The following is a 27,616-nucleotide window of genomic DNA, read 5'->3' on the forward strand; positions in this document are numbered from 1 at the left end:
TGGATCCTTATTCAAGCTATCAGAACTATGAAGGTTTCTTTTGAGCAATAGAAAGGCCAAAAAGAAATCTGCCTAAACACCACTACAGTAACCAATTCTGGAAGAACGTTTCACTTCCTACAAATATTCCTTATTTGTGTTCATTCCCCCCAAACGGAAAAATTAGAGAAGAATGCTGATACAGAAATCCTTACCATCACAGAAAATAAAATCCAGTCTTATCATCTATGATGCCTCCTGGAATTTGTTTACACTCCCATTGTCGCAAAAGCTCAAGAAGTGATAAAGAACAACCAATGCACAAATAACCACCAAAAGCCTATTCTATGCACTTGAGGGATATACAAATCAAAACCATTAGCCTCTTTCTTTCTAACTTCGGTAAGAAAAGAAAACATTATTTGGTCCTATTGAGAACACATACAAAATAAGTGTAGCATTACATTTCCCTAGCTACAAAACTAACAAACACAGCATTAGTAAAGTTCACACCAGGTAAGTGAAATGCTCCATCCTTGAAACAGAATGAGTTGTAGCTCCTAGGAAATCAGAACAACGCTGTTTTCTTGGTAGTTTATACTCCATCAGGTGTGAATTTTAATCTCAGTTTTTATTTTAATTGGTTTACTTTTAATCACTAAATAAAATGGTATTCTATTTTGAATGTCTTTTGCAATACTCATATTTGACAGAAATGACAATTTCAACTTCTTTTGGAAAACACAGAACAATCTCCATTTTTTCCTAACTGCAAAAATATTCCTTTCTCCTCCACTTTTAGTTAAAAAATAACAAACAGACAACCATGTAAATAAAGATGCCCTTGCTAAATCATCTGTTTTCCCCAAAAGTCTATTATTTAAAACACAGAAATCTCTTAAGCAATCAACATTCATGCACTCTTTGTCTATGAAGCCCTGACCAGAACATGCAAACACCCCATTTTAGACAAAAGCTTATTTAGAAGTTTGCAGGAAAGAAAAAAGAGAAATATTGCCTATAGAGATGCAAAAACAGTTAAAATGAACCTTAAAATCTTACCTCCTGAAATATAGGAAATGCAACCTGACATTCCCTTGGGAAGAAGGGAGATTTATCTGTAATCTACTGTACCACTGGCAGCCACCCTCATCACTAAATGCTTGGACTGAGCACATACAGTCTGAACTCCTGTTTTTTGACAGTGTTTAAGTTTGCCCTTAGTTACAGATACTTTGCTTTATTAAGAGTAGTATAGTTAAATTTTTTTGAGGGGGAAAATTGTTCATTAGATTGGTAGCTTCTTTTTCCCCCCAGTAAAAGTCCTTTCCAAGTTCGTTGTACTTTTCACACTATTTTTCACTTCAGATTGAGCCAGGAATCAATTGCTTACATGGTTCTAATCTGAAGTTATTAAAAATGGTTTTACATTCTCTGAATTGCTCTTTTACGTATTTCCTTCACTAAAATACATATTGAAACCAAGAATTATCTGCAACAGATGGAGGGCATTGGCTACTATAGCTTTTTAGCTTTTACTATTTTAATTGAAGAACTGTGGGTTGCAGGGGAAAGATTATACTTATGCAGGTGAATATACGTAATATGCATTTATACAAAAATATGCCTATTTATAGACTGGAAAATTCTAAGTAATTAAAAGAAAAATGCAGGCAGGTTTTGCAGGTGGGAACTAAATGTACTTACAGAAGCTTTAAGGAAGTTATCTTTCTGCTAATATGATGACTGCTGAAAAAATCCAGTGAATGTGACGGCTATAAATATACATACCATTCGTACAAAATTTAGGACAATGTACATCACCGCATTCTTATTCTGCTTCATTTAATACTCACAGACAGACTGTAAGAAGGTTCCAATATCACTGGCACTGACATCTTCCCTTGAAGATTCAATTTTGTTAAGTGAAAAATCTTTTCTCCCACAATCCTCTCCTTTTTCATGCGACGCACACTGTAGAGTCTAAAGCGAACTGCATAATTCCCAATCATCTCAGACTCAACGTGATTAAATTTGAATGTCTCCGTGAAGACAGGGCACGGTCCCCGCTGGATGCTGGTTTTTGCTCTCTGTTTCTTTATGGGGAGAAGAACTAGGTGTACTTGCCACGAGCTTCCACCTGTCCTGCTGTATGTGGGAATGTCTGTGACAGCTGTCACTGTCACCAAAAGCTTCTGTTCCTGTGAGTCATAGTCAAAAGTCACATCCAGTGTGCCATATTTAGCTTCTGGCTCAGGATCAAAAGGTTTAGGAAGCTGTGAAGATGATCCTCGAGCTGACATATCCTGAAGAAGAAAAAAAAAAAGACTTTATTTATTTATTTATTGTATTCTATTATTAAATCTAGAATGGAAATACATGGCTTTCTCTAAGCAATATGAAGTGACTATGATCTTGTTTATTTCATAAACAAGTTAATTAAGCACTGAAAGCCTGAAGAGATGCTGACTAGCATCCAAGAAAAAAAATAAAATCAAAAGACTTTACCTGGCCAATACTGCCAAAAGCCAGGAGCCAATCAGACAGAGCTTGGATTAAATTAGGCAGTATTTATGATCTCTTCTTCTCTGACCCACATGCTAAAATGCATACACATATGTTACGAGATATAATTACCTTACTTTCGTGCAAGTATACACACATTTTATGTTAACATTTTGTGGTACTTTGAGACCTGGCTGGTGATTGAGTGCATAATCAAATGCCAGCAAAGAATATAGGAATTACAACACTTATTTGCACATGCAGCTAAAAAAGCGTTCCACAGACGCACCAAGAATTATCATGACTTTATTAATGTAACTTAACTAACACTGCATACAACATGTCTGTTCTGAACAGTTTCTGAACTTCCCATAAACAGCATCAGTCCTAAAACTGCATTGTAAAGTTAATTTTTAAAACTGTTTCTTGACACTTTGAATTTGGAATAAAATACTGATCCGCTATGTTTTTAAGACAGTCGGTTTGATGACAATACTGAACAATAGGTACAAGACATCAACATCCTATGCATATAAGAAGTTATCCCAAAAATGGAAAATAAACACATCCACTGTGTATTTTCATGTTAGCAAAGATATGCTTGATTATTTATATGTCTTGGGTTGGAAGGGACCCCAAGGATCATCAAGTTTCAACCTCCCTGCCAAAGGCACGGTCACCAACCTCCAGATCTGGTATGGCCATTTTTTTTTGGTATGGTTACACTCTTATTTTAAACTGGATGCTACTTAACTATGAGAACTCACTCCTCTGAAAACCTCACTATACGAGATGCTGAATGGTTGTAAAAAAATCTTAATGGTATTCTATTACATACATTTACACCATTTATTGGCATGACACGTAACTCTTCCCATTATATTTGCTGTCATTTATTATGGTTTGAGGATCATATGCACACACTATGTCTTTTTAAGCAATGAAATTCACAGACTGTAGCCTTAAATGACCATCAGACACATGTAGGCAGCTATCTGCTGGAGGACCTTGCATCCATACAGAAGCTGGGCCTTCCATATATTGCACCAGCACCTCAGAACACAACATAACTTGCCAGGAGGTTTTCTAAGACAGAAACAGCTGTTGACACATCAGAACTGCTCCCTGACATGCACTTCAAAACTTGAGAAAAAAATCCAAAGGGAGATTTGTACCAAAAAGAGCCTCTTCTGCACACTACAGCAGTAATGCACTTACCCATTACATACTGGTGCAGTAACTGGTTGTTCAAGACTCATCAAGGACATGTCAATTACAGATAATTTCTTTCTAGTAATTATTAATAAATATCACTCTGACTTAGAATGAAAAAGCGGAAAATTAAGTGATCTAAATCTCTATTACATCACTGATAATTTTTTAAAAAACTTTTTGTAATTTTTTCCCCCTGCATCATTTAAGATTTCACATAATCAGTTGCTTCAGCATGGAAAGTGTTCACCCTTTCTTGTTTTTGTTTCTCTGGTTTTTGCTTTAATTTAGGTTAGAAAAAAAAAAAAAAAAGTGGAAGAAATGAATTTTTATTTCAGCCCTTACAAAGTTTCTGTCTGGTTCCAAAAATAATCTGCACTCTTTGGGAACTTGTTTGAAAGTTCAGACATAACAATAACTACAATTAATAATCTGAAATTCTATTATTATATATTCTGACAAACAGTTATTATTTTTTTTAAAGGATAAGCTGTAACATTAGAGTTCAAATTTCTCCACTTTTTTTTTTTTTGTTTTTTAGGGAAAAAAGCTCCAGAAATTTGCACTATATGACACTTCAGAACATTCAACCATTTTCACTTACCTCTGGACTAAGGACAGCTGTACTATCACTTGGTACATCCTCTTCATATCCTTTGTTATGGAAGCTTTCTATTTCATGTCCTGTGCTTCCCTCACTTGGACACTTATATGAACATCTCGGACTGTTGCTACACTGAGAAAATTCACATTTACCATCTCCAACTTCAGAAGGTGTACATGATAGATGAGGAGAACCACTATCATCCTGATATGGAGGTGGCTGCAGTTCATCTAGTGGAGGCGTTCTTCTCATTCTCTGAATGCAGTTAGCTGAGAATAAGTGAAAATTCTTTATTTACTTTCTGATCATTTACTGTTGAAATAGTTCTGAGGAAAATGGTAATCCTGAATATCTGGAGAGAGTATTTAAAATGGTCCTTTTTTTACATTACAAACTAGATAAAAATACTACTGAAAAACATTCACTGAAAATGAAAGCAGTGATCTCTCAGATGAAGAATGTAGGAAAAAGTAAAGTATTAAGAATATAGTCAAAATGAACTGAAAATCATATATAAATAAACATAGCACAAATACGACATGGCAAAAAGTTTGAGCATGAAATCCTTGATGCTTACCTTGCAAAAACCTTTGGGTATCCTGAGTCACATTCTCTACAGGTGGGATGTAAACCAATTATGGAAACAAAATACACTTCTTAAAGCCATGATATCTAACTTCTGATTACCTCCCATGCAGTTGCTCAGCCAGTAAATTAAACTCAGAGGACAAATAAATTACTAATAAAGACTGACATGAGCCTTTTCACACCACTGAACTCTGCTCACTTTGAATTTAACAAAAGAAGCAGCATCTCAGAGACAGATTCTTTTCTACTTGTTTAGAATGTCTATACCATAGAATACCTAGGGTTAAGAAGGTAGACACTGGGCTCCAGCCACTGAAAATAGCACCATGAGCAATCTAGTGTTTGGGGTGAATGCTCGATGCTCAGCATCTTTGTTTTAGACTTACACTAGCTAAATAGACAGAACTGCAGGGAAAGGGTTCTCAGAAAATCAACCCAGGATTCATGGCTATGGATAAAGAAAGTTAATTCCAAATGATTTCCAATTTTCAATCAATCTCAGATTTTACTACACAGCATTGCACAGAGACGGGAAAAGACAGAAAGACATGTAGTATATGAAATGAAATTAATACCAAGGATAAGCAAAATGTGATATATGTTTTACCTATGTCAGCTATGGAAGTTTTAATGAAGATTTCAATACCACTCACAAGCAAGAAATAACTTATGCAGAAAGACTTCATAGCAGTAATATTTTCTGGTGTCAGACATACCGCTTTCACATGTAAGAAAATCTATCTGGATAACATAGCTTGTTATTGAGCATATGTACCTCACAGATTTTTCTCTGGCCTCAAAGACCATATCTTTTGGGGAATGCAGTGTTCTTCCCTATTCCACTGGGCTCCCAGTGAGCTTTTCTGAACTTTAGATAAGACAAATTACCAAATGATTGTGTTGTCTGGAATCCTCTCCCCTGATGAACCCATCAGAGGCAGCCCTATCAGAGCAATCCCAAGTTTAAAAATGCAAAAGGTTCTCTGCTGTTAGTTCTATGCTCCTGAAGCTCAAGCCCCGCAGAGCAGGAAACAGATAAAATGAGCAGATGGGGAATCCTACACTCAAACTGCTGTCATCATTCCAGTCGATACAAATACAGCCTTACACGTGAAAAGGAGGTCTCAATTGGGACAGTCAGAATCTTGAAATCACATGGGGGAGCAATGGGGAAAGTTTATTTGCAAAACATGAAGGGATGTAGGACAGCATTTTTTCAGGACACTAAATTATTTGTGCCTGTAAAACTATATAAACACCATTTTAGAATATAAACTGATACTTTAATAATAACAAAACAATAAACATTCTTTGGCTTTCTATACCATGAAAACAGAACTTTTCATCACTTAGATATTTAATCAAATTCAGAGCAAAAGAATTCCTGCCCATAGTTTGTAAAAGGCAACAAACAGCCTTAAAAAGACAGTGAATAGAGTGACACAATTTAATCCTTTTTTACCTGGAGTCTCATCTGCAAAGACATTTCAGTTCCTAGCTTTTCTGCAGCCTAAAGAAATGAAAGTATTTCTGGATAACTATCAACACCATTATTGTCTTACATGAGTAAACAAATGGCTGTATAACTCGCTTCGTTTTTTCCCACTTTGATGAACTCCATTATATGCCCCTATGGGAAAACTGCACAGGCTGCGTGCCGGAAAAGGTACTTTAATGTAGGCAGAGAAGAAGTGAGGAAAAGCAGAAATATTAACCAGCTGTGATTTTAAGATCTCTGAAAAGAAGAAACACTGGGGCAGGTTTCATCTACATATTTTTGAATGCTTATTTACTACACAGAAATAACATATAAGATCTAGGAAATAAATAAAATCCAGTGCCAGCTTTAAAAATCTAAGGATATGTCTGTCTCAACTAGCATGAACTGTTTTTGCAGAAAAGGCAACTCTAAAGTTAGTTTTAAATGAGCATGTATTATTTAATATTAATTTCCCCCTCCCAGCAGTAAATGTTTCACTAAGATTATGATATCATGTTACGGCTCCCTGAAATTGCTCAATTACATGATTGCATAATTATTGATAATATCAAAGATAAATGATTCTATAGACAGAAGAGAATACAGCATTACTGAATGTCTGATACTGGGCATTTTCCTTAAAAATTTGCATAGAATTAACAACTATAATAATCGTTCAACAACGTTTTACATACATACCAAAGTTTAAAATAAGAAAGCAGTGCCAATGCTTTCTGAGCTATCCCTGATTGCATTGGAGAAAGACATTTGGAGCTGAGTAAGAACGTATGACCTGAAATGTTTGTATATTTACTTATAGAATCACTGTTTTTAAATATATGTGGTATTTTTATTTAAAGGTGCATATTTATACTGTTATATTTATCCTTAATTGTACACACAAAGAATGCCTTCCAAAAACCACTGAATGTGGCTAATAGCATTTGCTGAAGAGTTATTCTTCAGCAAATTGTTACAGTGAAAACCTAAAATTAATTGGAGCATCTTTTCTACACAAGACTAACAAGACACTTTCTGCTGTCACACAAGGTAGAAAATAAGTTGTGCCATTTCAGAGAGCATAAGCATATTCAATTATAGCATCAATTTGGACTAATCAGTAAACAAACAAACCAACCCAACCAGCAAACATATATCCTAAGAGGTTCTTCCCAACCCATGAAATGCCAGAACAGAGAAAAGGTGAAAAGAGACCTACAGAATAAAGATCTCACAACTTGTTTTTTCACCCTAAATAAGTAGGTTACTCCAAAAGCAATGCTTCACATTTATTTCCATGGAAACTACAATAGCTACAAAGAGTACAGTAATGCTATTTGATAGACCAAATTCTCAGCTATGAAACAGTATTTTTCAATCACCAGCAACTATACGTTTCTGCCAGTTATGAGCAGGAGCTTCTGTGTGGCACTTGTAAAAATCTTCACCCATTGAAGTAACCCAGTGTTATACAGCTGTTATGATAGTGTCATTGCTAGGAAAATATTGCCCATGCAGTTCACCTTTCACTGGCCCAAACAGGTGGAAGTCAAAAGGTTCCAAATCCAGACTACACAGTTGGTGTGGTAGGACAGTTCAGCCAAAACTGGCAAGGTGTTCCCCAGCCTTCAAACTGGCATTATTATGCTGCAAGAGAAAGGTTATGTTCCCCAGCCTGACTCTGGAAGTTTGAGGCTTCAGCTTAATCAGCACCTCTTGTGGTCAGAGCTGCTGGTTTGCCTGGGTTCCAGGATATCCAGAAGGATCATTCTTTTCCTATCCCAAAGACAACACACACACCACTTCACTGAGTAAATATCCCACACTTACTCAACCTTGCCACAATCATTTCCAATTCACTGAAGCCAATATTCAGCTATGTACACAGTTCCCTGGTCATAATTTGCTGATTCACACAGATAAGTTGATCAACATTTTGTCAATCTCCTTTCCCACGTCCCTTTGCATGGGCCTGACTGAGAGTTGAGGGGACATGACATTTCTTGCATCAGTTTCAAGATGAAGCATATGAAATGATTTAGCTGTAGGTTTTCAGATTTTATCTTTCTGCTCTCAGTGATCCTCTATGTCCAGGTCCCTTGTGGACCACACAAGTCTGTACATTTTACCATGAAACTGGAGATGTTCCTTTCCATGTTTACAGTGTTTAGACTCTGCTATCTTTAATAATTCTCCTAAAAGCTGTCATTAGCAACAGCAGAAACTAAGCTTTCTTCAGCCCATATTTCCTGAATAATTCCGAGATTTTCTATCTCAACATGGAGAAAAAGAAATTATCCCTACGGTTGTAATTCCCTTGTCTCATAAGCAATAATTAATTTCCCCTTTGCAACTTTAAGTTTCTCATATATGTCACTCTTCTGTTCATGCTATTTTGGAAGGCAGTGTTATCACAAAAATTATTTGGGAATCTGGTTTCTAGTTCCTTTTAAGCAAATAATTGTGATATAAATTAATCATTTTGCAAGTCACATTTTGAAATTACCATAATTATCTTCATACTCAATATATTTCCTTCCTATATCTTCACATACACTTCAATATTTTTTAATTTTTTTTTTTTTTTGTCTAAGAAATTTCAAGTTTTCAAGCCTTCAAGGGGTTCTATGTAAATGTTAAGACAATTTAAATAAAACATAAAATGAAATACTTGGTTAAAAATTAAAGAAACCTTTCTCATTCTGAATGATTAAATACCCTTAGAGATTTCTGACATGCAGCAGACAGTCCAAATGGAATTTGCACGTTTGAACTTTTTTTACCATCCAAAATATTACACTGAATGAATTACTCCATGTTACAAGCAGTATAAAATCCAAACATTAAATATTGAATGAAACCTTGGGGCTCTCTTTCCTTTAAAATGAGGGTTACATGCATCCTTATGAGGAAAAAACAAGTATTTCACAATTAAAAAAAATATACATATACCTCTATTTCTATTCTGAAAGAGTTATGGCATAAGCCTTAATGAAATAAAGGGAACACAGGATTGGTATGGAGTGACTGTGGGCAACAGACAAAGTCTTACCAGCTTTCTTCTATTTGCCATATTTTAGACTTCTGATCATTGAAGAACTATTGCCTTAATCAAGCAATTTGTTCAAACACAAGAAAGGTAATCACATTGTTCCATCTTGTTTAAAAGCTCCCTTTGTTCCTTAATGTTTATAAGATTTACATACCCTGTAAGCATGAGCCCAGATTTAAACTTAATACTAAAAACAGTGTTTATAGATACATATTTCTTCAAGTTGCTTTCAAGTTTCTTCTTCAGGAAAGGCCTAAGATGAGCTGAAGCTACTGATAATTGCACAGTGGTTTTTTTTTTTTGTTTGTTTGTTTGTTTGTTTTTTCATCTGTTTACATTATGAGACTGCAGAACTACAGCTTGGCTTTGCTTACTGACAAGAAGAATGTACTCTTATCTGCAATGACTACTGACTTGTGAGACAGTCCACTAGACAACAAATATTCCTTCTAGAACAAAGATCACAAAAAAGTGCCACAACGCTGAAGAATTCCAAGTTATTTCTAAAATTAGCCTAAATTAGAACATTTAACTACAAATGCATTATTAAAACATTATTGTGAACTGTCAAAGAAATCCTTTAGTTTCCTTCCCAAATATTTTGGTTGTCATTGAATGAAAATTACACATTAGGATTCCTTGAATTCATTTCTTACTTAAAAAGAAATCAGAGAATGATAGTTAAATTGTATTTTTAATAATTTGAATAGAAAATAGTTTAATCCAGTTCTTTCTGAACAGCTTTCCAAAACACACCCCAATGACTACATAAACCATCGGTTCAACACGTTACTCACGTATTGAGGTAAATATAAATAAATCTGATCAAACTTTCCTGAAGATTATTTTTTTTCATCATTTTAAATGACATTGTAAAAACTCTGCTTTTCCGAGGCTATGTCCAACTCTAAAAAGCTTTTTTGAAGCAATAATCTTAAAGAAATGAAATTGTAAAGTCACCTGGCTTCCCTCCCACAAGTATATTTCCTTAGGTAAACTATTTGTAATAACTATGTTAATTGAACATCCTTGACAGAAAAACTTCATTTAATTTAGATGCTGGTTTCACTTTGCTTTTTTATAAGCAGTCAATCTTTTACACTTCTCTTCCAATTACTATGTTAGCTAACTTCCCAAAAGAACAGATATTGCTCCATGCCTCTGTTTACTGTTAATTTTTTCCAAATTAGCAAAATTACCACTCTCAAAAATTAATTCATAATACTTCCTCTTTTTTTCTTTTAAAATACACTACTAGTCACTTTTGCCAAAGATGATTGACAATCTGCTTTGAAATCTCTAGGATGTCTTGGTGACAAGGAAATGCCTTTCATCATCTTTCTGAAACCTTACCTAAATTCAGCTTTCCAGCATTTTCAGATGCTAGAGAGAGAATTTTGAGTTTAACAGCTAAAAAGCTCTAAAGAATCTACACATTGTAAATGATTCTCAATGAGAGCTTCCATTTCTGACCAATCTGTGTATTGTAGTAGTTGGACAGGGACTGCAGAAAATCTTTTCCTGCTATACTTCAGTTGAGTACAATTTCCACTTCAAATTCCAGTCTAGTTGAATAGTACTACACATGCAATACATGAGCTGTGTTGCAGGATGAAGGGTGGGAAAGGTGGAAATGATGCTACTGAGAACTGGAAAACAAATCCTAGTAAAATACCATAATACACAACTAATGTTCTGGCAACATTCTGCTTCTCATTTTGTTTGGTCTCAAATAAAGAAAAAAGCACGTTTAGAAAGCAGGATTAATGTGCCATATGTATTGTGTTATTGAATATTTTAATACTTGTGATTTATTTCAGGTACATCTATTTTTGATTTAACAAGAATTACAAATTTCCCAAATGTTACCAGAAAACACTTCTAAGTTCACGGTAATTACTAGTTTGATGGTATTAGATCCATGTGTCACAAAAATCAACAGAAATCCTCCATTTTTTCCTACTTTAAGCAAGACATAAGTACTACCTCTACCACAAACTCTTGTGTAGGGAGCCTGCTTTGGCAGGCGGGTTGGACTCGATGATCTCTAGAGATCCCTTCCAACCCCTACAATTCTGTGATTGGTTAAAACGAATCAGGAAAGATATTTTCAATGAAGAACTTCTTCCAATATAAGAACACAACGCTGGCTTTAATTCCTTTGTGTTACTTCCATAGTAAATTTGAGAACAAATACTACTCAACAAATAATAGAAGTAACGCTGGCATGGGACACTGACACAGAGCAGTGGTACAATGATTTTGCACTGAGTATTTCAGTAGAGTGTGCGCTTAATTTTCTGCCTAACCATTCCGAATACTTACATGATGCTGATTTAGTTACCTCATAACAACTGATATACACAAATATCATCATGAACTAGTGGAAGTTCACAGGTTTGGCACTTTACACATAGAGAACTGAAGTACAGATTTAAATGAAAGGCAATAAAGATCGTTGTGAATATAGCTCTGAAGCACTCATAACCACACAGAAACCTTTCACGGAAGTGTAGAATTAAAAGCAAGTCTTTGAAGTCTGGCACCCAAGCCGTTTCTTCTAGCTTTTATTCATTTTTACTTCAAGCCTTCTAAATTATTATTAATCTAAGAACACAAACAAATTGTTTAAGATCAGAATCACAAACCTCCAAACCACCAGCCAGAGATCTAATATCATGGAATGTTCTACTATCATCAGCTTTGCACTGGAAATAGTAATAATAATAATAGCATGGGAAAAAGGTGAAGAGGGAAAAAAGGCAAAAAGAGAAAGTAAGCACAATGACTCAAAGTGACAGCTTGTTAGTAAATCAGCAAAAGGATGAGAAGAAAAAGGGAGAGAAGTTCACTGAATCTGTACAGAAAATGAGAGAAAGAGCAAACAGCAGGGGAAAAAACAGAAAAGATGCAAGCAGAAAGGAAAAATTGCTAACATATGAAATAAAACAAAAAATGACAGAAAGAAAGATGAAGGAAAAGGAAAACAAAACAACACATGACATGTAAAAAAACCTGGTTCAGATCTGAGAAAAAAAATGAATGTCAACAGAGTTAAAAGATAAAAGAAATCTGAGAAGACAATAGGTTGGAATATCCATATTCCTCGGTGAAAAATCTACACAGCGTAGAGAACATGGCTAGTTATGTTTTAGGATAAGAAACTTATTATCAATTATTTTTCCTATTGACAGGGGAGATGGTAATTGTTTCTTCAGACCTTGAGATTCCATACGTTTATCTTGTCAGTTCAGGTACTTTTTTTTTTTTTCCTCTTTTTTTTTTTTTTTTTTTTTTACACACCAGCTCAGTGACTTCCTTTAGTAAAACAACCTGTATTTCCTACAGTAATTAGAGTATTCCTGTAAAAACAATTCTAAAAAAAATTCAGAAATTTATTTTGAAACAAATCCCATAAACTCTACCAAATGAAAAGCAGGCAGAAGCCACGTGCCAGAAAAAAGCAGTAGATACAGTAAAGTCACAGATATGGATAAATGGATAATCTTTCAAACCCAGATATCTTTCTTTCATGCATCCAGTAGGAAGATGCACAGAAAAAGCAACAGGGAGCCTTGTGAGTCTGTTCCGCTTGGTCCTGCAAAGCTTCATACAAGTTTATCAGGGCATGCAGAAGCGTGATTACACAAAACTAAATGTCCTGCGCTTCTCTGCAGTGCTTCCAGAACTTCTACTGTTACTGTTATCTAGCTTTACTAGGCTAATAAGTCATGTATGATGAAGTTGTTGCTATGCTTCCATAGTCACAATATAACTCACAATATTCTGAGTTTTGAGAACACTTAATGAATGTGTAACTTTCTGGTGAGGATATTTTCATTCAGTCATAGCTACAAGTCATAAGCTCTGTGCTTACGGGGGTCAGAGAACAGTGGCTAAGCTGCATACTGCAGCATACATAAGGTTTGTGTAATGATGCTTCAGCCCTCATCAAACAGTAGGAGGTGAATTACTCTGACCTGCCATCCACCCAAAGAAACAACATCCTGCTAAACAACAGATCAGAATGCAGAATACTGTTCTGCACAAAACACTAATTGGAAAACAGTGATGTCATGAAAATGGTTCTATATGTAAAAATGTGAAATATATTGGGCTGTGTTACAGAATAAAAACATGCATATCCAACAAAAAAAAAAAATTTGTTTCTCATGAACCTTTCTTGTATAGGTAAAAAAAACAATTATACACAATCTGAAATTAATGTTTAATTTTGCTTGTTGAGTAAGAGATATAAAGGTAGTAAGCAGGAGATAATTAGCAATCAAAGTCTGACATCTACAGCTGCAAAACGTTTGTGTGAATCTCAAAATTGAAAATGATTTATTTCTGTGTGAAATTAGTGTACACTCATTATAAAGTCTGTGATTATTTTGAAAAGTACTACTGGAACATTTCAGAATCTCTGCTATGGGATTAGAAAGTAGACAACATGTCTTGAGAACTATTATCATCCTACCTGTTTTCACACTTTGTTGTCATTATGGCCTTTAGATCACTACAACTGTGTCACCATGACAAACTGAAAACATAGACAGCAAAGTGATATTTAACATGGTTCAAAACAAGAATGTTATTTCTGTGGGGTTTTTTGTCAATTGTTTGTTTCTTAATCCCAGCACTTAGTAAGAGTACATTTTTAAGCAATACATAAAACTAGTACATGTAACTAACGTATGTACACGTTGCAACATAGGAAATTCTCATTAAATATAAGAGAAATAAAACTTAGGAATTAGAGTGGTTATAGATTGAAAGAGGTTACTCAGTCTTCGTTATCTTCTTCCTTGAATGTTTTAAAAGCTCTGCCACCTAGGGCCTGAAATTAGCTGCTTTCTTTCAATCAGGAGATCAGACCAGATGATCCCTATGGGTCCTTTTCAACCTATGATTCACTGATTCTACAATCTATGTTCTACAATACGTGGGGATCAAGAATGGTTCACATCCTTGGTTATACAGCACAGAATTATCTCAGTTGCATAAAGTCTCTTCTGCAGTATAGTAGTTTAAGAATTTGCAGGTAAATATATATTTATTTAATTATTAATTATTTTTTATTATATATATAATATATATAATATATAATTATTATATATTATATATTTTTTATTAATAAATAAATAAATAAATAAATATTTAATAATTATTAATTATTAATATAAAATATACTTTTATATATAGCTCTCTCTGTGAAACTAATTACACTGCTGCATTGTGATTTATTACATACTAATATCTCACCAGTATAACCTTTCATTGTTTAATAACCTGAAAATGTAAAAAACAAAACAAGAAGCAAAAGAAATTTAGAACACTTTGTTAAGTGATGAAGTTCCACTGCAGTACACCTTGCAGCTGACAATAAGTCATAGGCACATCCGTATCACTGATATTTTTATTTCAATAACATAAACATGTCCACATACATGTTTTAGGTAAAAACCACCACCAACAAAAAAATCCCCACAAACCATACATGTGCATAATTTTTTTTATTAAATGCATACTGTATATATATATATAGATGCATCCCAAGACCATGTATTTATAACTAGAAAAACATAGGGCTCACAAAATACTAAATATAGTTAAGATTCCATATCAAAATGCCAATGTTCAACTGCAAATATTGACCTTCATTATTTATCAAGTGAAAAAGCCTTAATTTGCCTGTTATTCAAACTTTAATAATACCTATGATAATTTAGATGGCAGAAAGCAAGTTAAAAAAAAAAATAAATTTGCTACCTCTTTGCATTAACATTTTGACCAGTCAACACTTCCACAGTGATGAAATGTGCAGATTGATTCAAAGTAAGATAAGGCTATTTAAATAACTCAAAATAAGAAATGGGTATTGAAACATTAGAATTTTGATAAGCGATCACAGCTGCACTAGAATTAGTTTCTATAGCAACAGAGGAAATAATGTGAAGAACTGCACTGCAATGCAAGATGGATTCCTTACAAACACTGCCGATTAGACAGAAAACTTTAAAATTATTCACCGTATTAAAATATTTCTATTAAAATGGTTATTCAAATGTCCTATACTATGTACTTTGTTCTATTTTGGTTCTCCAGGATTCGATTCTAGTGCATCTATTCAAGTTGTAGATTACATTTTCACACTTCCCTTCTATTGCTTGCCTTCCTATTTTAAAATTAATTAAAGAGTTACTCTGGAAAATTCTACTTCTTTGATCTCAAACAAAACTGCATTTTCAGTCTTTCTATTATTATTATTTGTATAAAGAAGCACTCGTTACATTTACTTTTTTCCAGTGGTACACTTGTAAAACATTGCAGAGTGCATTGCATGTGCTATTCATAAAAAGCTTCATCTCTGCCACATGAATTAGTATCACCATGGAACTTATAAAACTTGTAGGCATCTGAGACTTGAATGAGCTTTTATCAGCATGCACTCACACTCTCATGTCCTAAGCATGATTAGGAAACGATAGCAAACCTATTAGTATTCATGGATTGAGTACCCATAAGATGGTGAGATAAAAGCCTTTCGGTTGAGCACATCTTTAGATCTCAAATGTTGCTCATTTCTAGCACTCAGAATTATTGTTTGATTGCATCATCTCTGATCCTAGCTATTTTTGGCAACTAATTAAAAGCACATGCATGAACCTTTTTTGTATTTTGCCCTTATAATGAGACCTATTACTCTGGCTTATTTTATCCCTTTGAGTTCAAAAGTATCTTTCGAGTTACCATGGATACAAGTGATATGCCTTCTCCCATAACTGCTTTGTGTGCCTTATCAAACACCAGAAAACTGTCACAGTAGGAATCTGAGCCATCTATACAGGATGAACATCAAACCTCTTGGAAGTGTTCCTCCCCTCCTTCCTCTCGAAAGACTGAGGTATACCACACACAATGCCTGTAATTAAATAAAGTGGCAGGCTCTTTTCTATCAAGGAAACCAAAATGAAAAGATGCACACACAAAACAATCTAATCAGATCAATTCTGGAACAACATTAAAGTGAAAATAGGAGTATACAGACTAATTCCAAGCTTGCCATTAATTTTGAGATGACATAGTTTACATATTTTTAAATCAATATATCCACTGAAAATGAAAAATGTAGCCAATTTCAGCATGCATTTCATAAAAATATATGCAACTGAGATTATGCATAAATTTAAGAAAAATAATAGATGTAACAGAAATTGCTTTGCCTCTTTATACCACTTTATTAAGGGCATTTTCAAATGGAAATTGAATTCCAGTAAACTGGGATTAATTTGTAATAATAATCTGCGAATAAGGCAGCAGATTAGTAAACTTATTCTTGTTATGTTTCCACATTCTGATCTGCTATTCAAACCAAAAGACCATCTCCTGCTCAGCCAGGAAAATTTCCACAGGATTCAAAACCAAACTGCTGACATTACCTTGATTTGAATGAGCATACAAGAAATAAAGGGAAATAACCAGAAGAAAAAAAAGAAAACTGTAATATGAACCCAGTATAGATTCCTTAAGAACCATCTATCAACTCTGACTCCATTAAATTTACAGAAATACAACAGTTACATATTAACAGGTGCCAAAAAGGTAACGGAGAGCTTGCAAGCAAGAGATGAACAACAAAATGCTAGTCTTGCTCCTTTTCCTCAGTTATCCGAACTTCTTTAAGCAATAGCACAAAATCTCCACAAAAAATTAACTGAATCTTTCCTATCCTCAAGCTCAGCTTTGCTTTAAAATGCACAGTTTTTGAAGCTTAATATCTAAGCTAGAGACACTGAAAGATAAAACACAGCCTTTCATTCTCGTTTCTATAAACATTATGATTTAACTGTATTATTCTGATAAGTTTTCCCACAAACAAATGGCATATTAAGTTTTATCAAAGGGCATATTAAACTTTATCATTTTCCAAACAGTGTCAATGTGGGTTTTGCATCCTTACATTTATCTGAATTAGATAAGATGCATTCCCTTTAATTTTTCAGTTTGACTTTGAACTTTCTCACGTTATGTTACTTTATTTTGGTGATAAAAAATATCCCTATAACACTTCCACTGCGAATACAACTCTAACTAAACATCACTTTTGTTTGTTTTTTTCCTGAAATGTCTTTTAAAAACAATGAAACGTTAGTAAACAACAAGAAAGATCTCCAGATTGGCTGATACTTTGTGGCATTTATGCTAAATCATGTGCATTAACAAAATATCAATAATTAATCAGTTTAATGTTGCAAAAACTCAGATACGCAAAAAAGAACTGCTGAACAGCAGCAGTATTTGCACAATGACTCTGTACTCCTGCCTATCATAATCATTCAAACTTTGTTTTAATTAAGAAATAATGAGGCTAACTACCAAGGTTACCATCTTTCATTCAAAATAAACACACTTCCTTCACTCAGTCTCAAAGATGTCAAGAAATGGCCACCGCTCTTCCTGTACCTTTGAGAAGAGAACAGGTTGTCTCCAGCACCAATGAAAATGAAGTTTTATTCCAAAACATTTTCTCCTCTTTTTTTTTTTTTTTTTTTTTTTTGGTCAACAAGTAGAAAATGGCATTGGGAAGAGCAGATGACTCCAAGCACTCGCTGTCACTGCCAGGGAAAGGAATTTTGCTGTGATAGCAGCTATTATGAAACAAGATGATGAATTTCACTGAAGGAGAGCACCAGATATTAATTCTTAACAGAGGAATTATTCCTCATTTAAAAGGCAAAATATGATCGCCAACTCAACTGCCTTTCCCAAGTGTAACAGATTACAAAATGGTTACCTATTGTTCAGATTTTGAACAGACCAACATGCATGATCAACCTATGACATGAAAAGATCTCAGAGCAGAACAATCAACTTCATCATTACAAAGATCTTTTCAGCTGTATAATGACGTGCAAATTTTCATGTGATTATTTCTATACTAAGAGGTAAACAGGTAAGCAAATAAGCACTCTAAAATTCAGGGAAAATACATCACAAAACACTGCCCATTATCAGTTAAAAATTGTTTCATTCAGACTTCATAAGTAGAATTTAACATAACTGTGTAGAAAGCACTTCAAGAAAAATATTTTTTAAAAGCTGGTTGTTATTTAGTTTAAAAAAATTAAGACTAATTTTCTGCTTTGTATCCATCGCTTTAAAATAAGCATAAAAGATTTTGAATTTGTTTAAATTCTCACTCATCAGATTTCCACAGATTGCAACACAAAGACAACACAAACTCCTCAAAGTGTAATACATTTTAACAAAGATGACATTGTATTTTTCATTTCAGAGTTGTCTTTTTTTTTTCCAATTAAAACTCAAAAAAGTCATAAGAGATACTAGCTGTTTGAAATCTTATTAACAGTGGTTTCTGTGCTGAGGATTTCAACATAAAGTCACACTGGGCACACTATCAAGCCACAGATTACTGAGATGCAGGGAAAACCAAATAGATCCGTTATCAACAATAGGAACTATGAATCTGGATGCCACAAATGTTTGCATAAAATCAAGTAAAATATTCCCTGAAGATATGAAGAAATGAGTCTTATTACTAGCGATAATCTCAAGCCATTCAAAAAAAGTATGACCTCTAAGATATGAATGTGTTTTCTGGTACAAATGTCAACTCTTTGCAGTAAGAAACAGCAACTACGTTGTCTGCTCGAGTCACACACATAAGTGGCATTTGCTTGGGCCAAGTATTTTCAGTGGAAAAAAACCCACACCTGAAGTCAGCCTCTCAAAGAGATGAACCTTTTGTAGTTTTATTCTTCAAGATTTGGATTTTCCAAATACACGTGCTCTTATCAGCTCTATTTTTAACCTGCCGCTCATATAGGATACTTAAAATTCTGAACATGTTTACATTATCCACACAGAAGGCTAATGGAACTGCATACCAGACAGTCATGCATAATTCAAATCAATATCCTCAGGCTTGCAACTCCAAGTCAAAGCTGCCTTTAAATAAGCTGGGTGTGACTTTAACATGAATAAAATGTATCTAATTTTTAACCTTTATCTGACAAATTGATACATTTGTGAAGGAATGCCATAAATCTGCTCTAAAAATTGAAATAAACAGAATATCAGGATAATGACATCTTTTAAAAACATTAAGGACAGAATTTAGAATGGTTCAACAAGACTGAGCACAAAGGTTACAAATAAAGAGCAGAATAATTCTTATATATTTCTTAAACACAGTGTACAAATATATACGAAGTGTCAGAACATTAAGCGGTGCAGAAGGTGAACGTTAAAGGATTTCCAAATTACAAATGTAAAGATCAAGCCTTAATTGAATTGAACATAGGTGACTCCACACAGAAAATCCAGTTCCCAGCTAGGCATGTCTGCTTGCTTCTGTCTAAGGACCAGAACCAGAAATTCAGTAATAAAATATTTTTCCCTTTGGGTTCTCAGTGTGCTTCCACGAGGCCATTATTCCACCACAGCAGATAACCTTGAAGCACTCTGAAATAACCAGAAGCATAGCAATTACGCTAAGTATCTGCTTCCAGATTAGCCTACATAAAGTAGAAGAAGAGTGACTTGGTGAAGGGAAGAGAGCAAGGACAAGGTGGGATGAGACTTCCACGCTGTGTAACATAAAAACTTACCATTCTCCCCAGAGAGAATATTCTAACAAGTTTTAAAAGTTGGAGTAACTAAATCATTGAAGCGTTGTATAATAGCACTTACTTTAAACAATAGAATACACTTGCACTCTACAACTTCCTGTATGGAGGTTGTGATGAGGAGGGACTTTGCTTCTTCCCCCAGGCAAGAAACAGGACCCAAGGAAATGGCCACAAGTTGTATCAGATGACGTTTAGACTACACATAAGATGGAACTTTTTCTCTCTGAGAGTGGTCAGGCACTGGAGTGGCTGCCCAGGGAGGTGGTGGAGTTGCCATCCCTGACAGTGTTTAAGAGGCATCTGGACAGGGAGCTAGGAGATATGGTTTAGGGGTTTTCTGTAGGTATGGTAAAGGGAGGACAGTTAGACTAGATGATCTTGTAGGTCCTTTCTAACCTTGTGATTCTATGATAAAAAAGAGCTTATTCTAACAAAAAACCAAAAAAACCAAAAAAACTAAAACAAATTTTTGCCTTCACAGAAGCTACAGAGTTAATTTCATGCCCTGTACTCAAATGTGATAAAGTCCCAGAAAATACATACAATTAAAGTAGCTATGGGGAGGAAAAAAAAAAAAAAAAAAAAAAAAAAGTATGCTAATAATTTCAAGGGAATATAGGATCTAGCTATATCTATAGCTACACCTATGAAATTAATATGCATATGGAAAAATCATCCACACTGACTGTGCAACATATCAAAAAGAATTCAGTTATAATACCAACACGTTCTTCTAATGTGATTGGAGGTCCTAACGGTAACAGATCTTTAACCCAGGAGTAAAGAATCTGGTTTGCCAAGTCACAGAATCACAGAATTGCAGGGGTTGGAAGGGTCCTCAAAAGACCATTGAGTCTAAACCCCTGCTCAAGGAGGTACCCTACAAAAGGTCACATAGGTGTCCAGACTGGTCTTGAGTATCTCCATAGAATCACATGATATTACCTTAATACCAAGAAGCAAAACATCCATGCCCAGGAGTGTTTAGATCACATTAATGAAAGAAATATTGAGTTTTCATTGTGAGATCTCAGATCAGCAGAAGTGACTTTTTGGTTGATATAATACTACCTCTTACATCACAAATATTAATGTGGAACACTGGTATCAAATACAAGGAATTCAAGGAATTAGACAATCTTTTCCCAATCAAGGGCAGATCTTGATCCTTTCATAAATTTGAGATATAAACAAATGAGCAACTCAAATAAGTTTAAAACAAAATGGAAACTATCCTGTAATCATTAATGTATGGTTTACACCATCACTTCAGAGACATCATATTGCTAAGGGTGACTTTCTTCAAAGCTTTCACATCACTGCAAAATGGTAATTCTTCAAAAAACTTCAAAAATACTGGCAGGAGGAACCTAATTTGTGACTGCTTGGCTCACTTGTGTGTATCAGGAAAAAGGCCCCTTCCCATTGGAGGGCTTTATTTCCCCTTCCGGATGTGATCTAGCTGGAAAGAAATTCTCTTTATGAAAACCTTATCATAACACTGAGCTTCATTACTAGTTTTCTTTCAGCAATAGATGACATGCATTCTTCAACATCTTTTTCCAGCATCTCTGCTGTTAATTACAAAGTTAATCCATTATTTCACAATTATTCAAATTCATTCTATCCAACTACCCCCTGTTTCCTTTGACTGACAAAATACTATGTACAATAACTAACATTTCATCTCTGAAGTTCCCAGGGTAACTTTGTTCTCTTCCGAGCTCAGCCTTGAATCTCCTTTGGTGTTATTTCCTATATTTACCTCTTGATGGCTATATAATATTCCCCAGGAAAATTGCAGTAACAGTGAATTACACATGTGCTTCCTATCTCTATCCATGTATTTCATCCGTTCCACACCTCTAGATTCTATTTGTAAACAACATGCTTGTGTGACATTTATGTGGTTAAAGAACCACGACCACAACACAGTCACATACTAATATGTGAATAAATATTCCTTTACTATCAGGAGCCTTTCAGAAGACAAAGAACAACTGAGTAAGAGGCAGAAACATACAATCAGGGATTAGAATTTTTATCACTTGTGTTATATCACTGCCCTTTCTTCTATACCATATCTATCCTTAAAATAAAAGTTTAAAATATTGTAACTAAGAAAGAATTATTTTTCCTCTCCCAGAAATCTTTAAAAGAATTATAAACTGCTATTTTACACAAGTTATATCAGCTGAGGTACATGAGTATGAGTATCTGGTACACTTCATAGCTGTAACATGACTCAGTCTTGACACCTGGCAAATACTGCTCTGAACATTAAGACTTTTTAACTGTATTTACTGATGATCATTTCAAAAGTATCTTGAAGGATGTACAGTTTGAAGAACTATGTCTGTTCAAAGCCTCGAGGGGGGTGGGGGTGGGGGGTAGTATTTCCTTCCAGTATATATTACACCAGAGAAATCTCACAGATTATCTACAAAGAAACATCAAACAAATACATGTGGTCACCTTCTTCTGAAATATTCTTTCCATTATTTGTCTAATTTATTCTCATGCACTCCACAACTTTCTAACAATAATACTTCATTCAGATTTGGCTTGAAAATAGATCTGCTTGTGTGCAAAGAATAATCTTAGAAATTAAATTGAAAGATTTGATTATCAAGGGATTAGCTGAGTGATCCACCCTTTCTCACAGCCTGTCCAGTGGCCTTCACCTTAGCTTGAGGAAGGTATTTACTGAAAAAAACACTCACAGATTGCTTTAGCAAGCGTTGAGATATGTCTGTATGCCAGCTTTTAGGTGTTTATGAAAGAGCTTTTGGGAAGATAAAGAAAAAAAAAAAAAAGCTCAATATGTACCTAAGTTGTGAAGGGAAAAAGAGTTTTCCCAAGACTTGTAAACTAACAAGACAAAGAAAAGGCAAAAATCTGCAAAAAGAATCAGATCCGAGAGATTCCAGAACAGTCGCCTTCACGTGTAAAGATTGACACTGAGGAGCAAGGCAAACATATGTCCAACAGGCATATCAACACAAAGTGCTGAAAGCCTAGAGAAGAATAAAAGTGGAGAAGATAAACTACAAAAATAACATCATATTCTACCTTCACAATATGGAAAAGATGGATAAAATCCAGTAGCATATGCCTGCTAGAGCAGCAGATTCTCATTTAAGAGAACTTATGTTTTCTCACTGCAGTCTTTTAGTGCTTCCATATGTTTCCTAAAAACCTTGAGAAATGTAAGGCACTTGGGCCATTCTGAGAAATAGACACTCTGAACAAATACATTTTCAGCCACAGGGCTTTACCAATTGAGATGTCAGAAAAAGTCTTTAAAAAGACTTTAAAACAAGTTGGAGATGAAACCTGTAGTTGCACTGAGTTGGTAATACATAACTAATATTTAAGTTTGCTAAACAAATTTTGTACTTTTTCCATCACAATGTTACTTATTCTATTTCAGAACTGGGATCATTTTCCTCGATTTACTTGCTGACATTCAGTTCTTGACACAGCAAAGAGCAGGACACACTTTCAGATTTGACACCTGCCCACAAAACTCTAATTTCAATACATTTACCCTAGCACTTCCACCCCTAAAAGCTACAATTGTTTTCTTAAAGAAAATATACTGTACTTGCCTATTAAGCTGTAGAGATAATAAAGACACAACAATTTGCTTGTATGAAGCCTGAGTTGTTAAATTCGGGAAGTAGCCACTACTTTGCAGACAAATAGGCTCATTTATTATCACCGTGTTATTATCACCATGTTATTTTGGCATCTTTCCCCCCCCCCCCCCCGCCCCCCATTTTTGTTGTTTGAAGGAGATGTGTAATATTACAGTCTATATCAATCGTATACTATATTCAACATGATAATAACATTTGAAAGGGTAGGATAAACAGGATGTAAGAGGAAAAATGTCACTTCAAATATCTATAATTTATTGGATAAGACAAAGAATACAGAATATTACTGAAAATAATAAGATTTTTGACCTTCAGCTAACCCTAGGACTCTGTGCTTAAGCAATAAGACTGGATTAAGCCCACATACAAATAAAGCAATATCGTAGTTATACATATTTCCCTCTTTACTGTAATTAACAGTTTAGAGTCAGTTTGTGCCTGACTTTCAAACATCTTCTGAACTATTTTATTTTTCTTTGTGTACCATTACTTTACTGTTCTGTACCATTTTTCTCTGTCAACATCTTTAATTTCTAATGAAACAGATTTTCTTTTCAAGAAGTAAGTTTGCCAGTAAGGGTCAAAAAACTAACATTTTGAATAGCCTGAAATATGCAGAAATGCTTGCATCTGGGTACTTTTTTTTCCCCCACCTTTAAAAGATATTAAAACTAATGAGAATCTAAATGCATCAAATCTACTATATTTAAATATATAAAATGGTTTATAAATAAGCAGGTATCTGAGAAATTTAGGAACAACCTACAGCACTCCTAGAACACTTCATCATCAAAACTCACACAAAAAATCCCACATAATAATATCTTGTTTTCCTTCTTTACTGATTAAAAGATTTTAAAAAGTGCTATGTCAGTTTGAAATAAATATGTTGAAAAGGAAGATTAATACGGCCATCTAGAGGACAAAAGAATGATGTGAGAACACGCTACACATTTTCAGACTTCAGAATAAGACATTTTTAGATATATGTGGCTAGAAAATGCATGCAATTAAGTTACTGATACTGAGTGAATTTGAAAACCATTTGGACATGTTGGTGCTATATATAATTAATAATAGAAATGTTATGAGCAAGATAAGGAAAGTTCTTAATACAAGGTGTATTCAGAAAGATGAGATTGTATTTTTGTCTCCTTGTAAAATATCATGTGTGTGCTATTAAGAGCAGACATGTCTGAAAAAGAACAAAACTGGCTTATAAAGTGGAGATTACCATGCACAATATACTGTAAAACTAGGAAAAACATTCATTGACTCCTTTGTAAACACTATTGCTAAACACAACATCTGATAAACTACTGAAGAGAAAATAATACAGAACTTTCTGAAAATTAAGTAACCTGTTTTAATCACTCTCATTACTCTATGTCTAGTGGAATTTTTAATGATATAATCAAGACAAATTTACCAGCAGTGGAAAAAAAACAAGTCCCATTGCTGTACTGCGGTACTATCAAGCCCTGGTCAGCACACAGAATGATTGGTGCCTTCAGCTGGCAGTGCAGCTTAAATGTTTGAGTCTCAGAAGGAGAAATGATTAAGCACATGTGACAAAACAGAAGAACACAGACGCCACGTATATTGATTGTTGTTTCTTATGTTAAGTGAAGTACATAAGAGAACATTGCTTTTTTTGTAATTACAAATAAAGAAATGGTTCTATCATTTGCCTATAAGCTTCTTATAAAAATACAATAATAATGAAAAATTTCAAGGCTCTTATAGCAAGAAGTCTCATAGATTTAAGCCACAACCTTAAGAAACAATAAAGCTTTGAATTTTTAAAAATTACACCAAAATGCAGAGAATGGTGATGCTTTCTACTTGCAACCAGAGATTCTTAACCTCATCTGGTTTGGTTGGGTTTTTTTTTGGTTTTTTGTGTTTGTTTTTTTTGACTGCATGCTTTCAAAGTCCTTGGCTGAGCAGCTTTCCCTCTGTTATGCCCTTAACATAACAAGGTCTTCTCTGGGTTTTCCTTTAGTTTAGCTGTGTTCAAATTTTATAATTGCGCAAAGATTGTTGGTGTTTGACATGAAGAACAAGAATGCACTGATTACTCTAGTGTGCCACCTTCAGGTCACAGAAAAGTGAAAAATACTTGGTTAACCTGTTGCCAAGCCCAGTACCATACAGCAGTATTATTTTTTAAAGACTACTGAACACATTCAGTTGAGATCAATGGATTACAAAAATGAGTCAAAATCAGTCTCGCTTGAGAGCATTTTGAAAGCAATTTTGCACAGATTTATGAAAGTGCAGAATGATTGCAGGCTATCAGATAATACTGTTGATGTAGGAAGAGAAAGAAGGCTGTCAAAAAGTAGCAAAAGTAAAATACAGACAGCACTAAAGCTGTACACAAGTATGTGTGGTTAAAAAGATACAGTTTTCTAAGTTAGGGTGTAAGTTATGATAGCTTTTGTTCCCCACTTTTTGACTCCCCAAACCCTCAGAATTCTTTCATTATAATAAATTCAATTTGCATACTAACTGTGTGTTACACACAGTTAAATTTGCAACTGTGTGTGTACATTTATATAAATGAGTTTTGCATCCAGCAAGCTTCCCGAGTGGAAACAGTGTTGAGAAGGGATAGCAGCTGGTAAAAGATATTTTTAGCAAGAGAAGGGGAAAAAAAAGAAAAAAAAAAAAAAAGAAAAAAAAAAAAAGGAGTGAAACAATTGTCATTTTCCTGCTGCATTTGCCAACTGGGTTCTTCCACTTTACAGTCTAACTATAATAAAGACTTCCATCCTGGAATTTTTAATCCCTGGGGGATGATAAAATCAGTGAGCGTGAATTTTGACTATGTGGGAGGATGACAAAAAGACAACTAACAAACACCACCAACAAAAGTAGATGCATGCATGCTAAGACAATGCTACTGGAGCTTAACTTTAACAGGGCCAAACTGAAAACCTCAAATGAGTGAGAACTTTGCACTGAGATGATGAACTATGATGAGGATTCCATACAGCTGTGAAAGACAAAGAGGAATGCCACATTTCTTTCAACATGAATATTTCAACAAGTGACCTCAACAGTCCGAAAACCGACAAGTACAGCCCTCTGGATAGCAAAGCATTCTTATGGAATCTAATAAACAAAACTGAATATTTTACCTCCTGCTAATATATATCACTTTTCTACACCAACAATGACATCAGCCATATAAGAAAATTAGTATCTTATCTTTCATATTTGCCTCAGTGCTGCAGATGGATACCAGTAGACATTAAAAAAAATACAATACAAATAGGAAAACAACCCCCAGCCAGAAAACAAAGTACTTTCACTACCCCCTCATTCTTGTTGCCCCCACAACATTTCTACCGCCTGATCTCCTTCTCTGATTGCTGGAATGCTGTCTCCTAGCCTTCCTACAATTCAACAGCAAAGAAAAGAACTGAAAATCCTCATAATCAGCAAATGATCTTCATATTCTGCAACTTACTTTGCTTAGGAATGTCTTGTTCCTTGAGTGTTAACCGCAGGAATCGCACTAATTTCAAGTTTTAATGACAAATAAATATTTATATAATTGAATTACAACACATAATATAAAGACTAACTTTTTTCAGGCTCTCCTGGACTGGATGCAATGTTTAAAGAGACTTTATTACAGAAATCCACTTTTTATTAGAAAACACCATGCCCTAAAAAACCCTGCACTTCGACATATTAAAAGGAGTCCATCACATATCTTACCATAACACAGAACCTCTACTTGATTTATGAACACCTTTAAATAAGCTCACTTTTCACATTAGAAAATGACTACAGATACAGTTCTCCCATGCAGCTATTTTCAAGCACAAAAAGCATATTGATGAAATATTGATAGCGGATCTTTCA

At 34.5% G+C, this 27,616-nt stretch overlaps 1 protein-coding gene across 10 annotated transcripts in view; it reads right to left on the reverse strand.

Annotated features, from left to right (window-relative positions):
- SYT14 (synaptotagmin 14) overlaps positions 1–27,616 on the reverse strand; it is an 84,185-nt gene that overhangs the window by 24,749 nt on the left and 31,820 nt on the right. For all 10 annotated transcript variants that reach the window (XM_085543010.1, XM_015857367.3, XM_015857366.3 and 7 more), the window contains 2 exons: positions 4,301–4,569; positions 1,836–2,285 (listed from right to left, as the gene is read on the reverse strand). In XM_085543010.1, coding sequence (XP_085399136.1) covers positions 1,836–2,285; positions 4,301–4,569 — 719 coding nt within the window. The remainder of the gene's footprint in view (positions 1–1,835; positions 2,286–4,300; positions 4,570–27,616) is intronic.

The sequence above is a fragment of the Coturnix japonica genome, chromosome 3, assembly GCF_054131305.1.
Source record: "Coturnix japonica strain WE chromosome 3, WE-NBRP24, whole genome shotgun sequence".
In the NCBI taxonomy this organism is placed as follows: Eukaryota; Metazoa; Chordata; class Aves; order Galliformes; family Phasianidae; genus Coturnix; species Coturnix japonica.